This window comes from Pelophylax lessonae (assembly GCF_965119305.1).
Source record: "Pelophylax lessonae genome assembly, chromosome: 12".
In the NCBI taxonomy this organism is placed as follows: Eukaryota; Metazoa; Chordata; class Amphibia; order Anura; family Ranidae; genus Pelophylax; species Pelophylax lessonae.
The window spans coordinates 72,782,155-72,801,722 of NC_138779.1; the positions used below are offsets into that span (position 1 = coordinate 72,782,155).

The following is a 19,568-nucleotide window of genomic DNA, read 5'->3' on the forward strand; positions in this document are numbered from 1 at the left end:
TTCTCTGGTCCCTGGCTGGAGCTCCTGCCCCTCCCTCCTGGAGCTCCTGGCCCCTCCCTCCTGTTGAGTGCCCCCAAAGCAAGCAGCTTGCAATGGGGGCACCCGAGCTGAGCTGCAGCTTCATGCATCCATTCAGACATAGAACTGCCCTTCGGCCCCGACCCCTCTCTCTCCTGATTGGCTAACTGATTTTGACTGACAGCCGTAAAATGCATTAAGATAAAAGAAACCTGACTTGACAACTCCTTTCATTTATAATCAAAGGTCCATCTAACTTGACTCTGTGCATGGGGGGGGGGGGGGGGGGGGGGGGTTACAACGCTGCTGCAAGATTTTATTGCAAAATGCGCAGTGTTATCACCCTGTTACAGGAAGTGAAAAAAATAATTGGTTTACTGGATCAGGATTGACAGGTAATAACACTGCTGAACTCCCATCTTCCACATAATACAGGATTGCTAGCCATTTACTGTATGTGATGATGCTGAAGGACCGCCCACAGATCTGGGTGAATGGGAAGGAGGGGAAAAGGGCGCAAAAGGAGGGGTTAAGGCAAGTTGAAGCAACCTCTTTAGCTCCCCCTAGCCTAGGCCTAACAAGCATTAAGGTCTATGCATGAACCTAAAAAACCTTCCGGTTGCAGCTACCCCCTCCCCCACAGGCCCCGCTATACTTACCTGAGCCTGATCTGCATTAGAGCAGCTGTTCTCCCAGCTGTTTCCCTCCTCATTGGCTCAGACAGTCAATCACAGCCAGTGACGGGGGAGAGAGGGGGGGCGGGGCCAAGCACGCACTAGTGCCCCCATAGCCAGTGGTTTGATATGGGGGCACTTAGCAGAGGGGAGGAGCCTTATGCGCCAATGGGCGCCCCCAGAAAAGCAGGATTGGGGCTGCTCTGTGCAACATTATTACAGAGAAGGTAAGTACAACATAATGATTTAAAAAAAAAAAAAAAAAAAAAATCCTTTATCACTTTAAATCGCCTTTCGTCAAACCAGAAATGCTTGCAGGACTGCTCGCAGCTAGAATATTAGATGATTCTGCAGGAATTGACTGAAATGTGAGCAGTCTATGGGGGCCTTAAACAGAACAAGGAGCCCATCATGTCATGCGCTAACAAAAAGCATGACAGGAGGAGATTAATATTTATATAGGATTCAAAATGCTTCCAAGCACCTTTAAGAGTATGGGTGTCCTCAGTTTAATCTGAGGATCGTGCCTTGCCAGCAGCAACAACTTGGATAACAATAGGTCACTTTAACTAATGTTTTTTTTATAATCATGGACATATGTCTTGATTGATTTTAATCTTGGTTTAATAAAATTGTTTTTATAAAAAAAAAAAAAAAAAAATACACTTTAGTAATTCTCTATTTTCTTTTCTCTATTTTCTACATTACACATTTTCAGTTTGTTGCCCACTGACACTGAGCTCCCACCTCCTAATATCCATTTCAGCCCGGAAGGTTTTACCCCTCTTCACGACCAGGCAAACTTTTGCGATACGGCACTGAATTACTTTAACTGACAATTGCACAGACGCGCAATGCTGTACCCAAATAAAATTTATGTCCTTTTTCCCCATAAATAGAGCTTTCTTTTGGTGGTATTTGATAACCTCTGTGGTTTTTATTTTTTGCGCTAAAAACTAAAAAAAAGACAATTAAAAAAAAAAAAAAAAAACACAACAATCTTTTTTATTTTCTGCTATAAAACCTATCCAATAATAAAAAAAAAAAAAAAAAAAAGTCACATTTCTTAATCAGTTTAGACAATACGTATTCTGCTATATAATTTTTGTTAAAAAAAATCCCAAGTAGTGTATATTGAGTGGTTTGCACAAAAGTTACAGCGTCTACAAACTATGGGATAATTTTTGGGGAATTTTTATTTATTTTTTTATTTTTACTAGTAATGGCAGCGATCTGTGATTTTTAGCAGGACTGCGACCTTGCTGCGGACAAATCTAACACCAAGTGACACTTTTTGGGGAGCAGTGACACTAATACAGCAGTGTTAATTTTGTCGACTAAAATGTTTTCGTCTACTAAATTAACACAATTTTAGTCGACTAAAATTAAAACAATTACGATGACTCAAATACGACAAACTAAAACTAACTAAACTATAACTAAAACTAAAATTGACAACCAAAATGAACACTACTCTGCTGGCCATTTCTAAATCGGCAACGCAATTCATGTATTGCACCACTGCTTAAGCATAAGTAAGGGGCATCTCCTTAGCTGCTGAAAGAGAAAAAAAAATTAAGAAAAAGCCTTTGCTTATAGTTTCCCTTAATATTTAATGCTGGTAATATATTCAGCTAATATGTACAATGGCATTACAGCCAACAGAGTTTACAGTTTTTGGTTTCTTTTTGTATTTTAAAGTTGCACTTCTGTTTGTCAAAAAGCAATATTTTTCTTTGTTGATGAAACTTGGTTTAATTTATAAAGATGTTATATAACACAATGGCTAATGTGTCTGTAGGGAGTGTACAAACATTAATACCGTAAATAATTATTATTAGATTTTTACCCCAGGAGTATATAATTTGTTTGGAAATTCTAGAGAAATAATAAATAATGCATTACAATGAACCTGAACCTATTCGATATGTAGTGGACTAAAATGCATGAGATTTTAGTCTACTAAAATGTACTGGAGATTTTAGTCTACTAAAATATGACTAAAACTAAAATAGCATCTTAGTCAAAAGAATAAAATAAGACTAAAACTAAAATGGCATTTTAGTCATAACTAAAACGAAATCAAAATTTGCTGCCAAAATTAACACTAAATACAGTGATCAGTGCTAAAAAATAAAAAAGCACAGTCACTGTACTAATGACACTGGCAGGAAAGGAGTTAACATCAGGGGCAATCAAAGGGTTAAGTGTGCTCCTAGGGAGTGCTTTCTAACTGTGTGGGGGGTGGTCTAACTGGAGGAAGACAGAGATCCTTGTTCCTGCTTAGCAGAAACAGAAGATCTTCATCTTCCTCTCTGACAGGACGGTGATCTGCCTTGTTTACATAGGCAGACCGCTGTTCTGCCTCTCCTGTGAATGATCGTGCCCAATCAAAGCAGAGGCACGCATGCACGCCGCAGACCCCATGCACAAAATCACATAAATGATTCTGCAGGGGGGGGGGGTGAGGGGTGGCACCCTTTTCAGGCAGGCAGTTGGTCAGACAGGAATGGTTTCTGTGCTCACTGTCTGGGGTTTAGCAGCACAAACCCCTCACTGGTCAATGAGATTAACACACCTCTAACATTTGTTCTATGGGGGAGAGGGGAATGAACTGAGGCTGCTGGTAACAGTAACAAACAGGGTGATGGCGTGTGACTATTTGTTTTCTATTAAAACACAGATTTACTTGAAGCCAGCCATTTAATGTAAAAATTATGATAGTTTGTGGACACATTCTTATAACTTTCCTTATCTTTACAGAATTTGGTACTGCAAGGACAGACCAAAAGTGATAGAGAGACTAAAAAGGATGGAAAGACTCACTAAAATGGAAGAAAGACACGCAGCGATGGAAAAACAGACGAGCAATGCTTGAAGGACTTGCAAGAATAGAAGATGAGGAATTTTGGGTGGTAACACCCTCTTTGGGGGGTCTATTATCACCCACTAAAGACCAGAAAACTGAAGCAAATGCAGGCGGTTGCAGAGCGGCCCTTGCATTTAAATGGGTCGTTCTTGGGGGGGGGGGGGGGGGTGATACTGCAATGATCTTCCAACATTGCTCACCTCTGCATCCCCTGCCCCCCTTTCCCAACACTGCTCACCTCTGCCCCCCTCTCCCAACACTGCTCATCTCTTCATCCCCTGCCACCCTCTCCCATCATTGCTCACCTCTGCATCCCCTGCCCCCCTCTCCCAACACTGCTCATATCCTTCTCCAGCGCCACCCTCTCCCAACACTATGCATATCCTTATCCCCTTGCCACCCTCTCACAACACTGCTCATCTCTTCATCCCCTGCCACCCTCTCACAACATTGCTCAGATCCTTATCCCCTGCCACCCTCTCTACACTGCTCATATCATTATCATGCACCACCCTCTCCCAACACTGCTCATATCCTTATCCCCTGCCACCCTCTCCCAACACTGCTCATATCCTTATCCCCTGCCACCCTCTCCCAACACTGCTCATATCCTTATCCCCTGCCACCCTCTCCCAACACTGCTCATATCCTTATCCCCTGCCACCCTCTCCCAACACTGCTCATATCCTTATCCCCTGCCACCCTCTCTACACTGCTCATATCATTATCATGCACCACCCTCTCCCAACACTGCTCATATCCTTATCCCCTGCCACCCTCTCCCAACACTGCTCATATCCTTATCCCCTGCCACCCTCTCCCAACACTGCTCATATCCTTATCCCCTGCCACCCTCTCCCAGCACTGCTTATATCCTTATCCCCTGCCACCCTCTCCCAACACTGCATCCCCTGCCACCCTCTCCCAACACTGCTCATCTCTTCATCCCCTGCCACCCTCTCCCAACACTGCTCATCTCTTCATCCCCTGCCACCCTCTCCCAACACTGCTCATATCATTATCATGCACCACCCTCTCCCAACACTGCTCATCTCTTCATCCCCTGCCACCCTCTCCCAACACTGCATCCCCTGCCACCCTCTCCCAACACTGCTCATCTCTTCATCCCCTGCCACCCTCTCCCAACACTGCTCATATCATTATCATGCACCACCCTCTCCCAACACTGCTCATCTCTTCATCCCCTGCCACCCTCTCCCAACACTGCTCATCTCTTCATCCCCTGCCACCCTCTCCCAACACTGCTCATATCATTATCATGCACCACCCTCTCCCAACACTGCTCATCTCTTCATCCCCTGCCACCCTCTCCCAACACTGCTCATCTCTTCATCCCCTGCCACCCTCTCCCAACACTGCTCATCTCTTCATCCCCTGCCACCCTCTCCCAACACTGCTCATATCATTATCATGCACCACCCTCTCCCAACACTGCTCATCTCTTCATCCCCTGCCACCCTCTCCCAACACTGCTCATCTCTTCATCCCCTGCCACCCTCTCCCAACACTGCATCCCCTGCCACCCTCTCCCAACACTGCTCATCTCTTCATCCCCTGCCACCCTCTCCCAACACTGCTCATATCATTATCATGCACCACCCTCTCCCAACACTGCTCATCTCTTCATCCCCTGCCACCCTCTCCCAACACTGCTCATCTCTTCATCCCCTGCCACCCTCTCCCAACACTGCTCATCTCTTCATCCCCTGCCACCCTCTCCCAACACTGCTCATCTCTTCATCCCCTGCCACCCTCTCCCAACACTGCTCATCTCTTCATACCCTGCCACCCTCTCCCAACACTGCTCATCTCTTCATACCCTGCCACCCTCTCCCAACACTGCTCATCTCTTCATCCCCCTGCCACCCTCTCCCAACACTGCATCCCCAGCCACCCTCTCCCAACACTGCTCATCTCTTCATCCCCTGCCACCCTCTCCCAACACTGCATCCCCCTGCCACCCTCTCCCAACACTGCTCATCTCTTCATCCCCTGCCAATCTCTCCCAAAACTGCTCACCTCTGCAATGCTCTCCCAACGGGGGATTCTCAGCAGAACAGAAAATCGTACACTGTGCTTAGATTGTGTGTTAATTGAGAGATAAAAGCTTTAGGACCTCTAGGTCTGGTAGGTGTGAAACCTTTAGGCGCCCATTAGGCACATGCAACAAACACCCCCATTTAGACCATTGTTCGTGGAAGGCCTCTACTCCACGTGGGCAATAATAGAAAAAGAAGCTGTACCCAACATTCTAGGTCCTGTTTACACCTGAGCGATTTTCTCTTTGAAGCTCCAGGATGCTCAGCAAGCAAATTTCTATTTGTTTCAATGGAGCCTGTCCACATCTTAGCATTTTGCCACCTGTAGCGAAATGCCTGACACTCAAAATAAGTACGAGCTTTTAGGCTCTGTTTACATCTAGGCATTGCTATTTTTATAGGCTTTTTTGTAGCGTTTTGTACAGGCTTTTTGCGTTAAGTGACCAATGAAAAACTGTAAAATGCCTGGAAACTGCCAAAAAAAAAAAGAAGCTCCTGTACTTTGAGTGACGGGCGTTTTGCTTAAGGCAACAGAGCGCTCAGATGTGAACAGAGGCCATTAAAATCAATGGGATTTGTCTTGCTGGGTGTTTTTAGAGAGGAGGTCTAGAGCAGAAAATCGCCCAAAAACACCTACCGTGTTTCCCCGAAAAAAAGACCGAATCTTATATTAATTTTGGCACCAAAAAACACAGTAGGGCTTATTTTTGGGATAGGTCTTCTTATGTAATGTGCTGTCTTCTATCCCTCTCTCCCTCCTTGCCTGTCAGGATGGAATCCCCTGTGTGAACCGAGTAAAAGGGTTTGTAAAATCCTAGAACCAACTCTATTATTAGTATTATATAATGTCAAATGTGCATGTTCCTGTATTATAGTTGCATGAAATACCTTTGTTAGATGGAGTTAAACGCCTTGCGAGATCGCATATGACGTACGACGTATGGGTTTCAGCCTTGGTGGCAGCGTTCCTCCTGGCTGACAGCCCCCCCATTTAGATGTTGAGGAGGTTCTGTCTGGAGTGGTGCCCACCTAATTCCTGGGATGGTGAGTAGCTGTCCCCCCCCCTTGAGGGTTTTGGGGTAGACGCGGGTTGCTCCCTGGGACGGTCAGAGCCATGGGTTCCCCTCCTTCCTATCAGACTCCCCTGTCAGAGGGGGATCTCAGCCTCTCCCCTCTGCAGTGCTCAGAGCGGGCCACGGAGCTATTTCACACAGTTATAATATAATACAGTTCTAATATAATACTCGGCGCTTCCATGACCCGCTCTGAGCACTGCAGAGGGGAGGGGCTAATTAGGATCCCCGCTGACAGCTGGGAGAAGAGAAGGAGATAAGCTGAGCGCAGAGCCCTGAAGGAAGGTATTATACAATTATAATACAGAAACACACACATTGGACATCATATAAAACTGTAATAGAGTGGATTCTAGGATTTTACAAACACTTAAGGGCTTATTTTCGGGGTAGGGCTTATATTGCAGCCCTCCCCAAAGAAAAAACAGTTAGTCTTATTTTCAGGGTAGGTTTTTTTTTTTTTTTTTTTTTTTTTTTTTTTTTTTTTTCGGGGAAACACGGTAGATGTGAACAGAGCCTAAAGGCCCGTACACACGTACCGATCGTCGGCATACAAACGTCGGTGGACGAAGGATCTGCCGATTGTACGCGTGTTAGTATGGTGCCTCCGACAGATGTCTGCGCACAATCCGCGGACAAAAGTCTTTCTTGCAAACATGAAAATTTTTGTATGCCGACACCAGAACGGACGATTGTTCGCCTGTCAGTACACAATTCGGCCGACAGACCGCAGATTTGCAAGACTGGGCATGCTCAGAAAATAGAAAACACAGGGAAAGTTAACCATTACATGACATCACTTCTGCAGTCGGCGGACAAAATTCTTGTGCTGTCCTTGTGCTGTCTTTGCACTTTTCAGCAGACACCGACATCCCGGGGAGAAAAGAGGACCATTTGTATGCCGACCATCGGTACGTGTGTACGGGGCTTAAGGCAGATTGGAGTGTCCCCACAAACGTCAATTGGAACCAATTTGTTAACATTACATAAGGAAGTAAGTCGCCATCTAGATGGGGGAAGACCCATGATTGGTGTATTTGGATTTTGCAAAAGCATTGGATACAGTTCCCCATAAACGCTACAAATTGAAGTCTGTAGGCCTAGACCATAGAGTTTTTTTCTTGGATAGAAAACTGGTTACAGGGGCGTGTCCAAAGGGTGGTGATAAATAACATCTACTCAGACTGGTCTGGGGTGGTAAGTGGGGTACCCCAAGGCTCTGTCTTGGGACCAATCTGGCGAAAACACAAACGGTGGGACTTTAAATGAAGTGTGATCACTTCATTTAAAGTCCCACCTTTTGTGTTTGTTGCGTTTTCGCTATATGCATCAGGGATGGAGACCCAGTTGGTCACAAGTCTCATAAAGACCCCAAAAAAAAAAAAATTTCTCCTTTTTCAATTGGGACCAATCTGGTTTAATTTTTTCAAAATATTTTTTCAAAATTTCTCATTCATGATATAGAGGATAGGATAAAAAGCTCAATCTCAGCTTTTGCGGACAACATAAAAATAAGCAGGGTAATAACTTCACATCAGGATATAGAAATTTTACAGAAAGACCTGAATAAAATAATGGAGGTTTAGCAACTACATGGCAAATGAGGTTTAATGTGAATGTAAAGAAATGCACTTGGGGGGTAAAAATATAAAACGCAAACTACTCACTAGGGGGAGAACCTTTGGGGGATTCCAGGATGGAGAAAGATCTGGGGGTCCTAGTAGAAGGCAGACTGAGCAATAGAATGCAATGTCAAGCTGCAACTACGAAAGCCGGCAGAATATTAGCATGCATAAAAAAAGGGAATTTACTTCCGTAGATAAAAACGATAATCCTGCCACTTTATAAAACTCTGGTTAGGCCACATCTGGAGTATTCCATCCAGTTCTGGTCACCAGTCCTCAGAAAGGATGTGCTGGATCTGGAGAAAGTGCAGAGAAGGGCAACAAAATTAATAAGGGAACTGGAGGACCTTAACCACTTAAGCCCCGGAAGATTTTACCCCCTTCCTGACCAGGGCCTATTTTGCGATACGGCAGTGCGTGACTTTAACGGCTAATTGCGCTGTCGTGCGAAGATGTACCCAAATGAAATTGAGGTCCTTTTTTTCCCACAAACAGAGCTTTCTTTTGATGGTATTTGATCACCTGTGCGATTTTTTGATCATGCGCTATAAACAAAAAAAAAAAGAGCGACAATTTTGCAAAAATAATATTTTTCACATTTTTTTTATATGAAATTCCCCAAAAAAAATTTAAAAATCAAAATTTTTTTAACATTTTATGCCAATGTGTTTTCTGCTACATATGTTTGGTAAAAAAAAAAAAAAAAAAAAAAAAAAAAAAAAAAAAAAAAAAAAAAAAAAAAATCGCAAAAAGTGTATTTTGATTGGTTTGCGCAAAAGTTATTGCGTTTACTAACTAAGGGAAAGTTTGTCATTTTTTTTTTTTTTTTTTTTAACGATGGCGGCAATCTGCGTTTTTTTTTGCGGGTCTGCGACATTGCAGCGGACAGATTGGACCCTTTACTGACATTTTTGACACTTTTGGGGGCACCAGTGATATTACTACAGTAATCAGTGCTATACATATGCACTGTTATTGTAAAAATGACACTGGGAGGGAAGGGGTTAACTTTATTGGAGAGGGAGGGGTTAAGTTTATCCCTAGGGGCGTGCTTCTAACTGTGATTGGATGTGGCTGTGTGTGTAACAGCACAGATGAACGGTCCTACATAGCAGAACCGTATGATCTGTGCTTTTACACAGGGAAGAATGACAGGCAGCTTTGTTTACATTAGCCGCCTGCCTTTCTCCCTCTCCACCCGACGATCGCAAATGACCGGCGGATATCAGATACGCTGGTCACACGCGCGGGCTTCTTAGGTTACGAGCAGGGGCGGGAGCGCGCCTCCGGCGGCGCGCGCTCGCCCCCTATTGGCTTCCAGGCTAGTGACTTACCGGTACGTCACTTTGCCTGGGAGGGGCTGACCGCCGCATATAGTCAGGCGGCGGTCGGCAAGTGGTTAATTACGAGGAGCGACTACAAACACTAAATGTATTCTCCCTGGAGAAGAGACACTCGAGCGGAGATGTGATAGCGATATACACATTTCTACATGGTGATCCCAGCGTAGGAAAAAAATAAAAATGCTGGGGCTATTGTAAGGTAATACATTTTTTTTTTAAATCTGACTTTTATTTTTATCAAATTTATTTTCTTAAAATTTGTGGAGTAAAAAATCTATTTTAAGACAGTTCTCTATTTAACACACATTAATAATTTTATTTTAATCAGCATGAAATGGAGCTTAGTTATGTAGCATAGGGCTGTATTTTCTGCAATATTTACATTTTTGGTAAACCTATTCAATGACTCAAAGCCCTGCGGCTGAAATAACATGCACTGCATTCACACAATTTCACAGTAACCAGAAGATCAAACAAAGTTCAGGAATATTCCTCTATCCCCTTGTTTTGCAAATATATGTACACTACAAACTGTATGATCGAATCAGTTCTGATATCGCTGTTTTACTAACCTGACAGCTTATTCTAAATAGAATCTTTAATATTTGCAAACAAAATGAAGGTTTCCTAACTACCAGCAAGAATAAGCCCTTACATTTAAAGAGCACCTGTCATTTCAGATCCACTCACCTTCCTAACCTTGTTGTGTCACTGCCGCATCACCAGCTGTCCCATTAAAGTGAATGGGACTGTCGGTTAAGTCAACAGCGGGTCGCAGGACAGAGATGACAGTTGCTCTTTAAAAGGGACGATTTAAACCAAGCCTTTTTACTAGTGATTTAAAGCGGAGTTCCAGCCATTTACTCACCTGTCCAACGGTCCAGCGATGCAGCCGCCCGAAGCCTCGATCCTCTCCCTTGGCGCCGGCATCACTGCTGTGGGCACCCGGCTGTTACAGTTTGTGGCTTCACAGCCGGGTACCCACTGCGCATGCGCGAGTCGCGCTGCGCGCCGTGATTGGCCGGCAATCTTCTGGGACCTCTGACGTGTCCCAGAAGATTGCAGGGAGGGAGGGGGAGAGGAGAACTTCCACTCAGGGCGCCGCGGCGCTCCGAGCGGAAGTGGGAGCGGGTACCTTTCAAAACTAGGTACCCGCTCCCCCCCCCCCCAAAAAAAATGACATGCCAAATGTGGCATGTCGGGGGGTCAGGACTCCCTAAAGCGGAAGTTCCACTTTTGGGTGGAACTCCGCTTTAAACTGGCTCGGCTTAGTAATGTCAGCCAACAGAAGACTTTAGCCCGCTGTCAACTGAAAATGGGTCACGGGAATGCAGAACTAACTACAATCTTCTGATCCCCAGGAGAAGTATAGCCAAAAAAAAGCTTTAGCTATACTCCAATAAAGCAACATAGGTGGGAGGTGTTCTGTAGTTCACAGAGGCGACAAAGATGATAACACTGACTGAGATTTCAGTGCAACAGATGCACGGTGAACTGGAAATTGCAAGCTATACGAAAATGTTTTTTTTTTTTTTTTTTGGAACATTTAACAGACCAGCACAGAGAAAATAAGAGAAATTCATTGCCAGAGTTTAAATACACTTTACCTATGCATCTTTTATCTGCCTATATAATGATATGCAGATTGCGTACCGTTGGCTCCTAGGCTTTCAAACCTAATCCTAGGGATTTGATGTGGGATCCTAAGCTTAATACGGGCACCTAGGCTCCTCCTAGGCTCTCAAAGCTGGCTCCCGGGCTCTCAGTGCTCACTCCTAGGCTCTCAGTGCTGACTCCTAGACTCCTCCTAGGCTCTCAGTGCTGACTCCTAGACTCCTCCTAGGCTCTCAGTGCTGACTCCCAGCCTCCTCCTAGGCTCTCAGTGCTCACTCCTAGGCTCTCAGTGCTGACTCCTAGACTCCTCCTAGGCTCTCAGTGCTCACTCCTAGCCTCCTCCTAGCCTCCTCCTAGGCTCTCAGTGCTCACTCCTAGCCTCCTCCTAGGCTCTCAGTGCTCACACCTGGCCTCCTCCTAGGCTCTCAGTGCTCACTCCTAGCCTCCTCCTAGGCTCTCAAAGCTGGCTCCCGGGCTCTCAGTGCTCACTCCTAGGCTCTCAGTGCTGACTCCTAGACTCCTCCTAGGCTCTCAGTGCTGACTCCTAGACTCCTCCTAGGCTCTCAGTGCTGACTCCTAGACTCCTCCTAGGCTCTCAGTGCACGCTCCTAGCCTCCTCCTAGGCTCTCAGTGCTCGCTCCCAGCCTCCTCCTAGGCTCTCAGTGCTCACTCCTAGGCTCTCAGTGCTCACTCCTAGGCTCCTCCTAGGCTCTCAGTGCACGCTCCTAGACTCCTCCTAGGCTCTCAGTGCACGCTCCTAGACTCCTCCTAGGCTCTCAGTGCACGCTCCTAGACTCCTCCTAGGCTCTCAGTGCTCGCTCCTAGACTCCTCCTAGGCTCTCAGTGCACGCTCCTAGCCTCCTCCTAGGCTCTCAGTGCTCGCTCCCAGCCTCCTCCTAGGCTCTCAGTGCTCGCTCCCAGCCTCCTCCTAGGCTCTCAGTGCTCACTCCTAGGCTCTCAGTGCTGACTCCTAGGCTCCTCCTAGGCTCTCAGTGCTCGCTCCTAGCCTCCTCCTAGGCTCTCAGTGCTCGCTCCTAGCCTCCTCCTAGGCTCTCAGTGCTCGCTCCTAGCCTCCTCCTAGGCTCTCAGTGCACGCTCCTAGCCTCCTCCTAGGCTCTCAGTGCACGCTCCTAGCCTCCTCCTAGGCTCTCAGTGCTCGCTCCCAGCCTCCTCCTAGGCTCTCAGTGCTCGCTCCCAGCCTCCTCCTAGGCTCTCAGTGCTCGCTCCCAGCCTCCTCCTAGGCTCTCAGTGCTCGCTCCCAGCCTCCTCCTAGGCTCTCAGTGCTCGCTCCTAGGCTCCTCCTAGGCTCTCAGTGCTCGCTCCTAGCCTCCTCCTAGGCTCTCAGTGCACGCTCCTAGCCTCTTCCTAGGCTCTCAGTGCTCGCTCCTAGACTCCTCCTAGGCTCTCAGTGCTCGCTCCTAGACTCCTCCTAGGCTCTCAGTGCTCGCTCCTAGCCTCCTCCTATGCTCTCAGTGCTCGCTCCCAGCCTCCTCCTAGGCTCTCAGTGCTCGCTCCCAGCCTCCTCCTAGGCTCTCAGTGCTCGCTCCTAGCCTCCTCCTAGGCTCTCAGTGCTGACTCCTAGGCTCTCAGTGCTGACTCCTAGGCTCTCAGTGCTGACTCCTAGGCTCTCAGTGCTGACTCCTAGGCTCTCAGTGCTGACTCCTAGGCTCTCAGTGCTGACTCCTAGGCTCTCAGTGCTGACTCCTAGGCTCGGGTGAAATTTGTCTGGTTCTGGCCAAAAGGCTTTTCTTTCAGCCCAAATTACATTTGCCCCAACAATTCCACAAGACTGTCTGCAGTAGAAGGAGAAAATGTGAAATATAATAGTCAATTGCAAAGTAACTTCTGCTAACACATCACGGCCCGGCTATCTGCTAGTAAAAGCTTTTTTTTTTTTTTTTCTAAACGTACAACTGGTATTTCACAAGCCACCAAAACACAGAAGTTTCAAAGCAAGTCACACCATCCAGAAAAAGGATAAGGAAATGTAATCCAAGACAGGATTTAAGGATGTAAATGCCAGAAGATGGAAAATCAAAGGAAAGGAGGGGTGACAACAGTGCACAGAGGGTTGACAAGGAGATGTGAGAGGAGGAAATAGCAAAGCAAAAAAACCGGGAAGAGACAATAGTGTAGAGTTTAAAACAGGAAAAAAAGAAGATATTTACAAGAAATATATAGAGGGAGATATGGAGACAGGTTCATCAAGACTGCAGAAAAGAAATCAAGAGTTGAAGTGTTGCCCTTGGCAACCAATCAGATTTCTTACCTCTGAAATGAAAGATGAACCTGATTGGCTGCTCATGAGAACAAGTATATTGGGTTTGTTTTCTGTTCTTCAGTTTTAATGGATCAGCCCCAAAGGGTTTCTCTTACAAAGAAATGTAGAAAATCAGGGGGGTACGGGGATATGGAAGGGGCAGCGAGGGGGGAACGGGGATATGGAAGGGGCAGCGAGGGGGGAACGGGGATATGGAAGGGACAGAGAGGGGGATATAGAAGTGAAGAGGGATACGGGGATATAGAAGAAGTGACCGAGAGGGGGGATATAGAAGTGAAGGGGGATATAGAAGTGAAGGGGGATATAGAAGTGAAGGGGGATATGGGGGATATAGAAGTGAAGGGGGGATATAGAAGAAGAAGTGACAGAGAGGGGGATATAGAAGTGAAGGGGGATACAGGGATATAGAAGTAGTGACAGAGAGGGGGATACGGAGATACAGAAGTGACAGAGAGGGGGATATAGAAGTGAAGGGGGATACGGGGATATAGAAGTGAAGGGGGATACGGGGATATAGAAGTGAAGGGGGATACGGGGATATAGAAGTGAAGGGGGATACGGGGATATAGAAGAAGAAGTGACCAAGAGGGGGATATAGAAGTGAAGAGGGATACAGGGATATAGAAGAAGTGACAGAGAGGGGGATACGGAGATACAGAAGTGACAGAGAGGGGGATATAGTAGAAGTGACAGCAAGGGGGATACAGGTAATAGAAGTGATGGAGGATGGGATACAGGGAGACAGAAGTGAAGGAGAGGGGTATTTGGGGAGATAGAAGTGATGGAGAAGAGGATATAAAAGTGATGGAGGAGGAAGTGATGGGGGGGATTGGTGTATATTGGGGGTGGTGTAGTAGTAGTGAGTAGGGGTAAGGTGTGGAATTGGGGGGGGGGGGGGTGTAGTATAGTTGTGTAATAGTAATGAGAGGTCGGTAATGAATGGACAGCCCAGTGATGGATGGCGCCCGGGACGGAGGTGAATGTATACTCCGGATCACCCGGGACGGGGTGAGTGTATACTGCGGATCGCACAGTCCGCCGGCTCTCTCCTACCTGCGGGAAGTCATGTCAGCTCTCTGCTCGGCCTATCTTCTCTGCTCACAAAGCGGACCGGTCCCGTTCTTCCTCCTCCAGTACTGATGATCCGCTCCGGGTCCCGGGCTATCCGTTCTCCCAGCTCGCCTGCTTCATACAGATCCGGTCACCCCCAGTAAGCGCCTGTAACTCCCGGACTCCATAGCCCCTCCCACTATCACACCCACCATGACCACATAACGCGGCGCTACCCGCCCCTTCATAGAATATTTAGGAAAGGTCACGCCTCCGAGCCGGTCTAAGCTGCGCTCTGGAATCACCTACCAATCAGGTGGCAGCGCCTGTCGTCCCTCCCAGCAGCTGACTACCCACTGGCTGTCCGAGTGTTGCGCGTCACAGCACCACTAATACCCCGCCCACATAGAAGTAGAGAGCCCAGATGGGCGGGGTGATGAGGGAGCGGGTTCAGGTGTGTGAGGCGGTGAGGGAGGAGCTCTATGTAAAGTGTGTGAGAGAGGGGGCGGGGTACACTGAGCTCCTGTGCAGGTAATTATGTGCTCGGAATGGAGTCCTGTGGTGTGCGGGCTCCCTGGGTTTCCTATGTGGTCGCTGGTAATAATGGAGGATGCAGTCACACTGATGCTGTTGTCTTGGGAACACATGTTTGGGGTGTCACCAGTGCTCAGAGGGACGGCACTCTACAGCTCTCCATTGGGTGGGAGGGGCTACCATGAGATCACACCTTATTCATTCAATTCTAATATCATTCAATTGTAGCAATGGTTATGTATATTCACAAATCACACATTTACCATCATCAGTGCTCAAATATTGGGCTACCACTGGTGGTGGGAAACGTGTCCCTGCGTCTGTGATGTCACTGGTGGTGGGAAACGTGTCCCTGCGTCTGTGCTGTCACTGGTGGTGGGAAACGTGTCCCTGTGTCTGTGATGTCACTGGTGGTGGGAAACGTGTCCCTGCGTCTGTGGTGTCACTGGTGGTGGGAAACGTGTCCCTGTGTCTGTGATGTCACTGGTGGTGGGAAACGTGTCCCTGCGTCTGTGGTGTCACTGGTGGTGGGAAACGTGTCCCTGTGTCTGTGATGTCACTGGTGGTGGGAAACGTGTCCCTGCGTCTGTGCTGTCACTGGTGGTGGTAAACGTGTCCCTGCGTCTGTGATGTCACTGGTGGTGGGAAACGTGTCCCTGTGTCTGTGATGTCACTGGTGGTGGGAAACGTGTCCCTGCGTCTGTGGTGTCACTGGTGGTGGGAAACGTGTCCCTGTGTCTGTGATGTCACTGGTGGTGGGAAACGTGTCCCTGCGTCTGTGGTGTCACTGGTGGTGGGAAACGTGTCCCTGTGTCTGTGATGTCACTGGTGGTGGGAAACGTGTCCCTGTGTCTGTGGTGTCACTGGTGGTGGGAAACGTGTCCCTGTGTCTGTGGTGTCACTGGTGGTGGGAAACGTGTCCCTGTGTCTGTGGTGTCACTGGTGGCGGGGAACGTGTCCCTGTGTCTGTGATGTCACTGGTGGTGGGAAACGTGTCCCTGCGTCTGTGGTGTCACTGGTGGTGGGAAACGTGTCCCTGTGTCTGTGGTGTCACTGGTGGCGGGGAACGTGTCCCTGTGTCTGTGGTGTCACTGGTGGTGGGAAACGTGTCCCTGCGTCTGTGGTGTCACTGGTGGTGGGAAACGTGTCCCTGCGTCTGTGGTGTCACTGGTGGTGGGAAACGTGTCCCTGCGTCTGTGATGTCACTGGTGGTGGGAAACGTGTCCCTGCGTCTGTGGTGTCACTGGTGGTGGGAAACGTGTCCCTGCGTCTGTGCTGTCACTGGTGGTGGGAAACGTGTCCCTGTGTCTGTGATGTCACTGGTGGTGGGAAACGTGTCCCTGCGTCTGTGGTGTCACTGGTGGTGGGAAACGTGTCCCTGTGTCTGTGATGTCACTGGTGGTGGGAAACGTGTCCCTGCGTCTGTGGTGTCACTGGTGGTGGGAAACGTGTCCCTGTGTCTGTGATGTCACTGGTGGTGGGAAACGTGTCCCTGTGTCTGTGATGTCACTGGTGGTGGGAAACGTGTCCCTGCGTCTGTGCTGTCACTGGTGGTGGTAAACGTGTCCCTGCGTCTGTGATGTCACTGGTGGTGGGAAACGTGTCCCTGTGTCTGTGATGTCACTGGTGGTGGGAAACGTGTCCCTGCGTCTGTGGTGTCACTGGTGGTGGGAAACGTGTCCCTGTGTCTGTGATGTCACTGGTGGTGGGAAACGTGTCCCTGCGTCTGTGGTGTCACTGGTGGTGGGAAACGTGTCCCTGTGTCTGTGATGTCACTGGTGGTGGGAAACGTGTCCCTGTGTCTGTGGTGTCACTGGTGGTGGGAAACGTGTCCCTGTGTCTGTGGTGTCACTGGTGGTGGGAAACGTGTCCCTGTGTCTGTGGTGTCACTGGTGGCGGGGAACGTGTCCCTGTGTCTGTGATGTCACTGGTGGTGGGAAACGTGTCCCTGCGTCTGTGGTGTCACTGGTGGTGGGAAACGTGTCCCTGTGTCTGTGGTGTCACTGGTGGCGGGGAACGTGTCCCTGTGTCTGTGGTGTCACTGGTGGTGGGAAACGTGTCCCTGCGTCTGTGGTGTCACTGGTGGTGGGAAACGTGTCCCTGCGTCTGTGGTGTCACTGGTGGTGGGAAACGTGTCCCTGCGTCTGTGATGTCACTGGTGGTGGGAAACGTGTCCCTGCGTCTGTGGTGTCACTGGTGGTGGGAAACGTGTCCCTGTGTCTGTGGTGTCACTGGTGGCGGGGAACGTGTCCCTGTGTCTGTGGTGTCACTGGTGGTGGGAAACGTGTCCCTGCGTCTGTGGTGTCACTGGTGGTGGGAAACGTGTCCCTGCGTCTGTGGTGTCACTGGTGGTGGGAAACGTGTCCCTGCGTCTGTGGTGTCACTGGTGGTGGGAAACGTGTCCCTGTGTCTGTGGTGTCACTGGTGGCGGGGAACGTGTCCCTGTGTCTGTGGTGTCACTGGTGGTGGGAAACGTGTCCCTGCGTCTGTGGTGTCACTGGTGGTGGGAAACGTGTCCCTGCGTCTGTGGTGTCACTGGTGGTGGGAAACGTGTCCCTGCGTCTGTGGTGTCACTGGTGGTGGGAAACGTGTCCCTGCGTCTGTGGTGTCACTGGTGGCGGGGAACGTGTCCCTGTGTCTGTGGTGTCACTGGTGGTGGGAAACGTGTCCCTGCGTCTGTGGTGTCACTGGTGGTGGGAAACGTGTCCCTGCGTCTGTGGTGTCACTGGTGGTGGGAAACGTGTCCCTGTGTCTGTGGTGTCACTGGTGGCGGGGAACGTGTCCCTGCGTCTGTGCTGTCACTGGTGGTGGGAAACGTGTCCCTGTGTCTGTGGTGTCACTGGTGGCGGGGAACGTGTCCCTGTGTCTGTGGTGTCACTGGTGGCGGGGAACGTGCCCCTGTGTCTGTGGTGTCACTGGTGGCGGGGAACGTGTCCCTGTGTCTGTTGTGTCACTGGTGGTGGGAAACGTGTCCCTGCGTCTGTGGTGTCACTGGTGGTGGGAAACGTGTCCCTGTGTCTGTGGTGTCACTGGTGGCGGGGAACGTGTCCCTGTGTCTGTGGTGTCACTGGTGGTGGGAAACGTGTCCCTGCGTCTGTGGTGTCACTGGTGGTGGGAAACGTGTCCCTGCGTCTGTGGTGTCACTGGTGGCGGGGAACGTGTCCCTGTGTCTGTGGTGTCACTGGTGGTGGGAAACGTGTCCCTGCGTCTGTGGTGTCACTGGTGGTGGGAAACGTGTCCCTGTGTCTGTGATGTCACTGGTGGTGGGAAACGTGTCCCTGCGTCTGTGGTGTCACTGGTGGTGGGAAACGTGTCCCTGCGTCTGTGGTGTCACTGGTGGTGGGAAACGTGTCCCTGCGTCTGTGGTGTCACTGGTGGCGGGGAACGTGTCCCTGTGTCTGTGGTGTCACTGGTGGTGGGAAACGTGTCCCTGCGTCTGTGGTGTCACTGGTGGTGGGAAACGTGTCCCTGCGTCTGTGGTGTCACTGGTGGTGGGAAACGTGTCCCTGCGTCTGTGGTGTCACTGGTGGTGGGAAACGTGTCCCTGCGTCTGTGGTGTCACTGGTGGCGGGGAACGTGTCCCTGCGTCTGTGCTGTCACTGGTGGTGGGAAACGTGTCCCTGCGTCTGTGGTGTCACTGGTGGCGGGGAACGTGTCCCTGCGTCTGTGCTGTCACTGGTGGTGGGAAACGTGTCCCTGCGTCTGTGGTGTCACTGGTGGCGGGGAACGTGTCCCTGTGTCTGTGGTGTCACTGGTGGCGGGGAACGTGCCCCTGTGTCTGTGGTGTCACTGGTGGCGGGGAACGTGTCCCTGTGTCTGTTGTGTCACTGGTGGTGGGAAACGTGTCCCTGCGTCTGTGGTGTCACTGGTGGTGGGAAACGTGTCCCTGTGTCTGTGGTGTCACTGGTGGCGGGGAACGTGTCCCTGTGTCTGTGGTGTCACTGGTGGCGGGGAACGTGTCCCTGCGTCTGTGCTGTCACTGGTGGTGGGAAACGTGTCCCTGTGTCTGTGGTGTCACTGGTGGCGGGGAACGTGTCCCTGTGTCTGTGGTGTCACTGGTGGCGGGGAACGTGTCCCTGCGTCTGTGGTGTCACTGGTGGCGGGGAACGTGTCCCTGTGTCTGTGGTGTCACTGGTGGTGGGAAACGTGTCCCTGCGTCTGTGGTGTCACTGGTGGTGGGAAACGTGTCCCTGCGTCTGTGGTGTCACTGGTGGTGGGAAACGTGTCCCTGTGTCTGTGGTGTCACTGGTGGCGGGGAACGTGTCCCTGCGTCTGTGCTGTCACTGGTGGTGGGAAACGTGTCCCTGTGTCTGTGGTGTCACTGGTGGCGGGGAACGTGTCCCTGTGTCTGTGGTGTCACTGGTGGCGGGGAACGTGCCCCTGTGTCTGTGGTGTCACTGGTGGCGGGGAACGTGTCCCTGTGTCTG

General features: G+C 49.6%; 1 protein-coding gene across 1 annotated transcript in view; it reads right to left on the bottom strand.

The window, feature by feature from the left end:
- LOC309568441 (tyrosine-protein phosphatase non-receptor type 11-like) overlaps window positions 1–14,800 on the bottom strand; it is a 241,965-nt gene extending 227,165 nt beyond the window's left edge. Inside the window, exon 1 of the mRNA XM_082274109.1 lies at window positions 14,611–14,800. Coding sequence (XP_082130235.1) covers window positions 14,611–14,624 — 14 coding nt within the window. The 5' untranslated portion in view covers window positions 14,625–14,800. The remainder of the gene's footprint in view (window positions 1–14,610) is intronic.
- Between the last annotated feature and the right edge of the window lie 4,768 nt (window positions 14,801–19,568).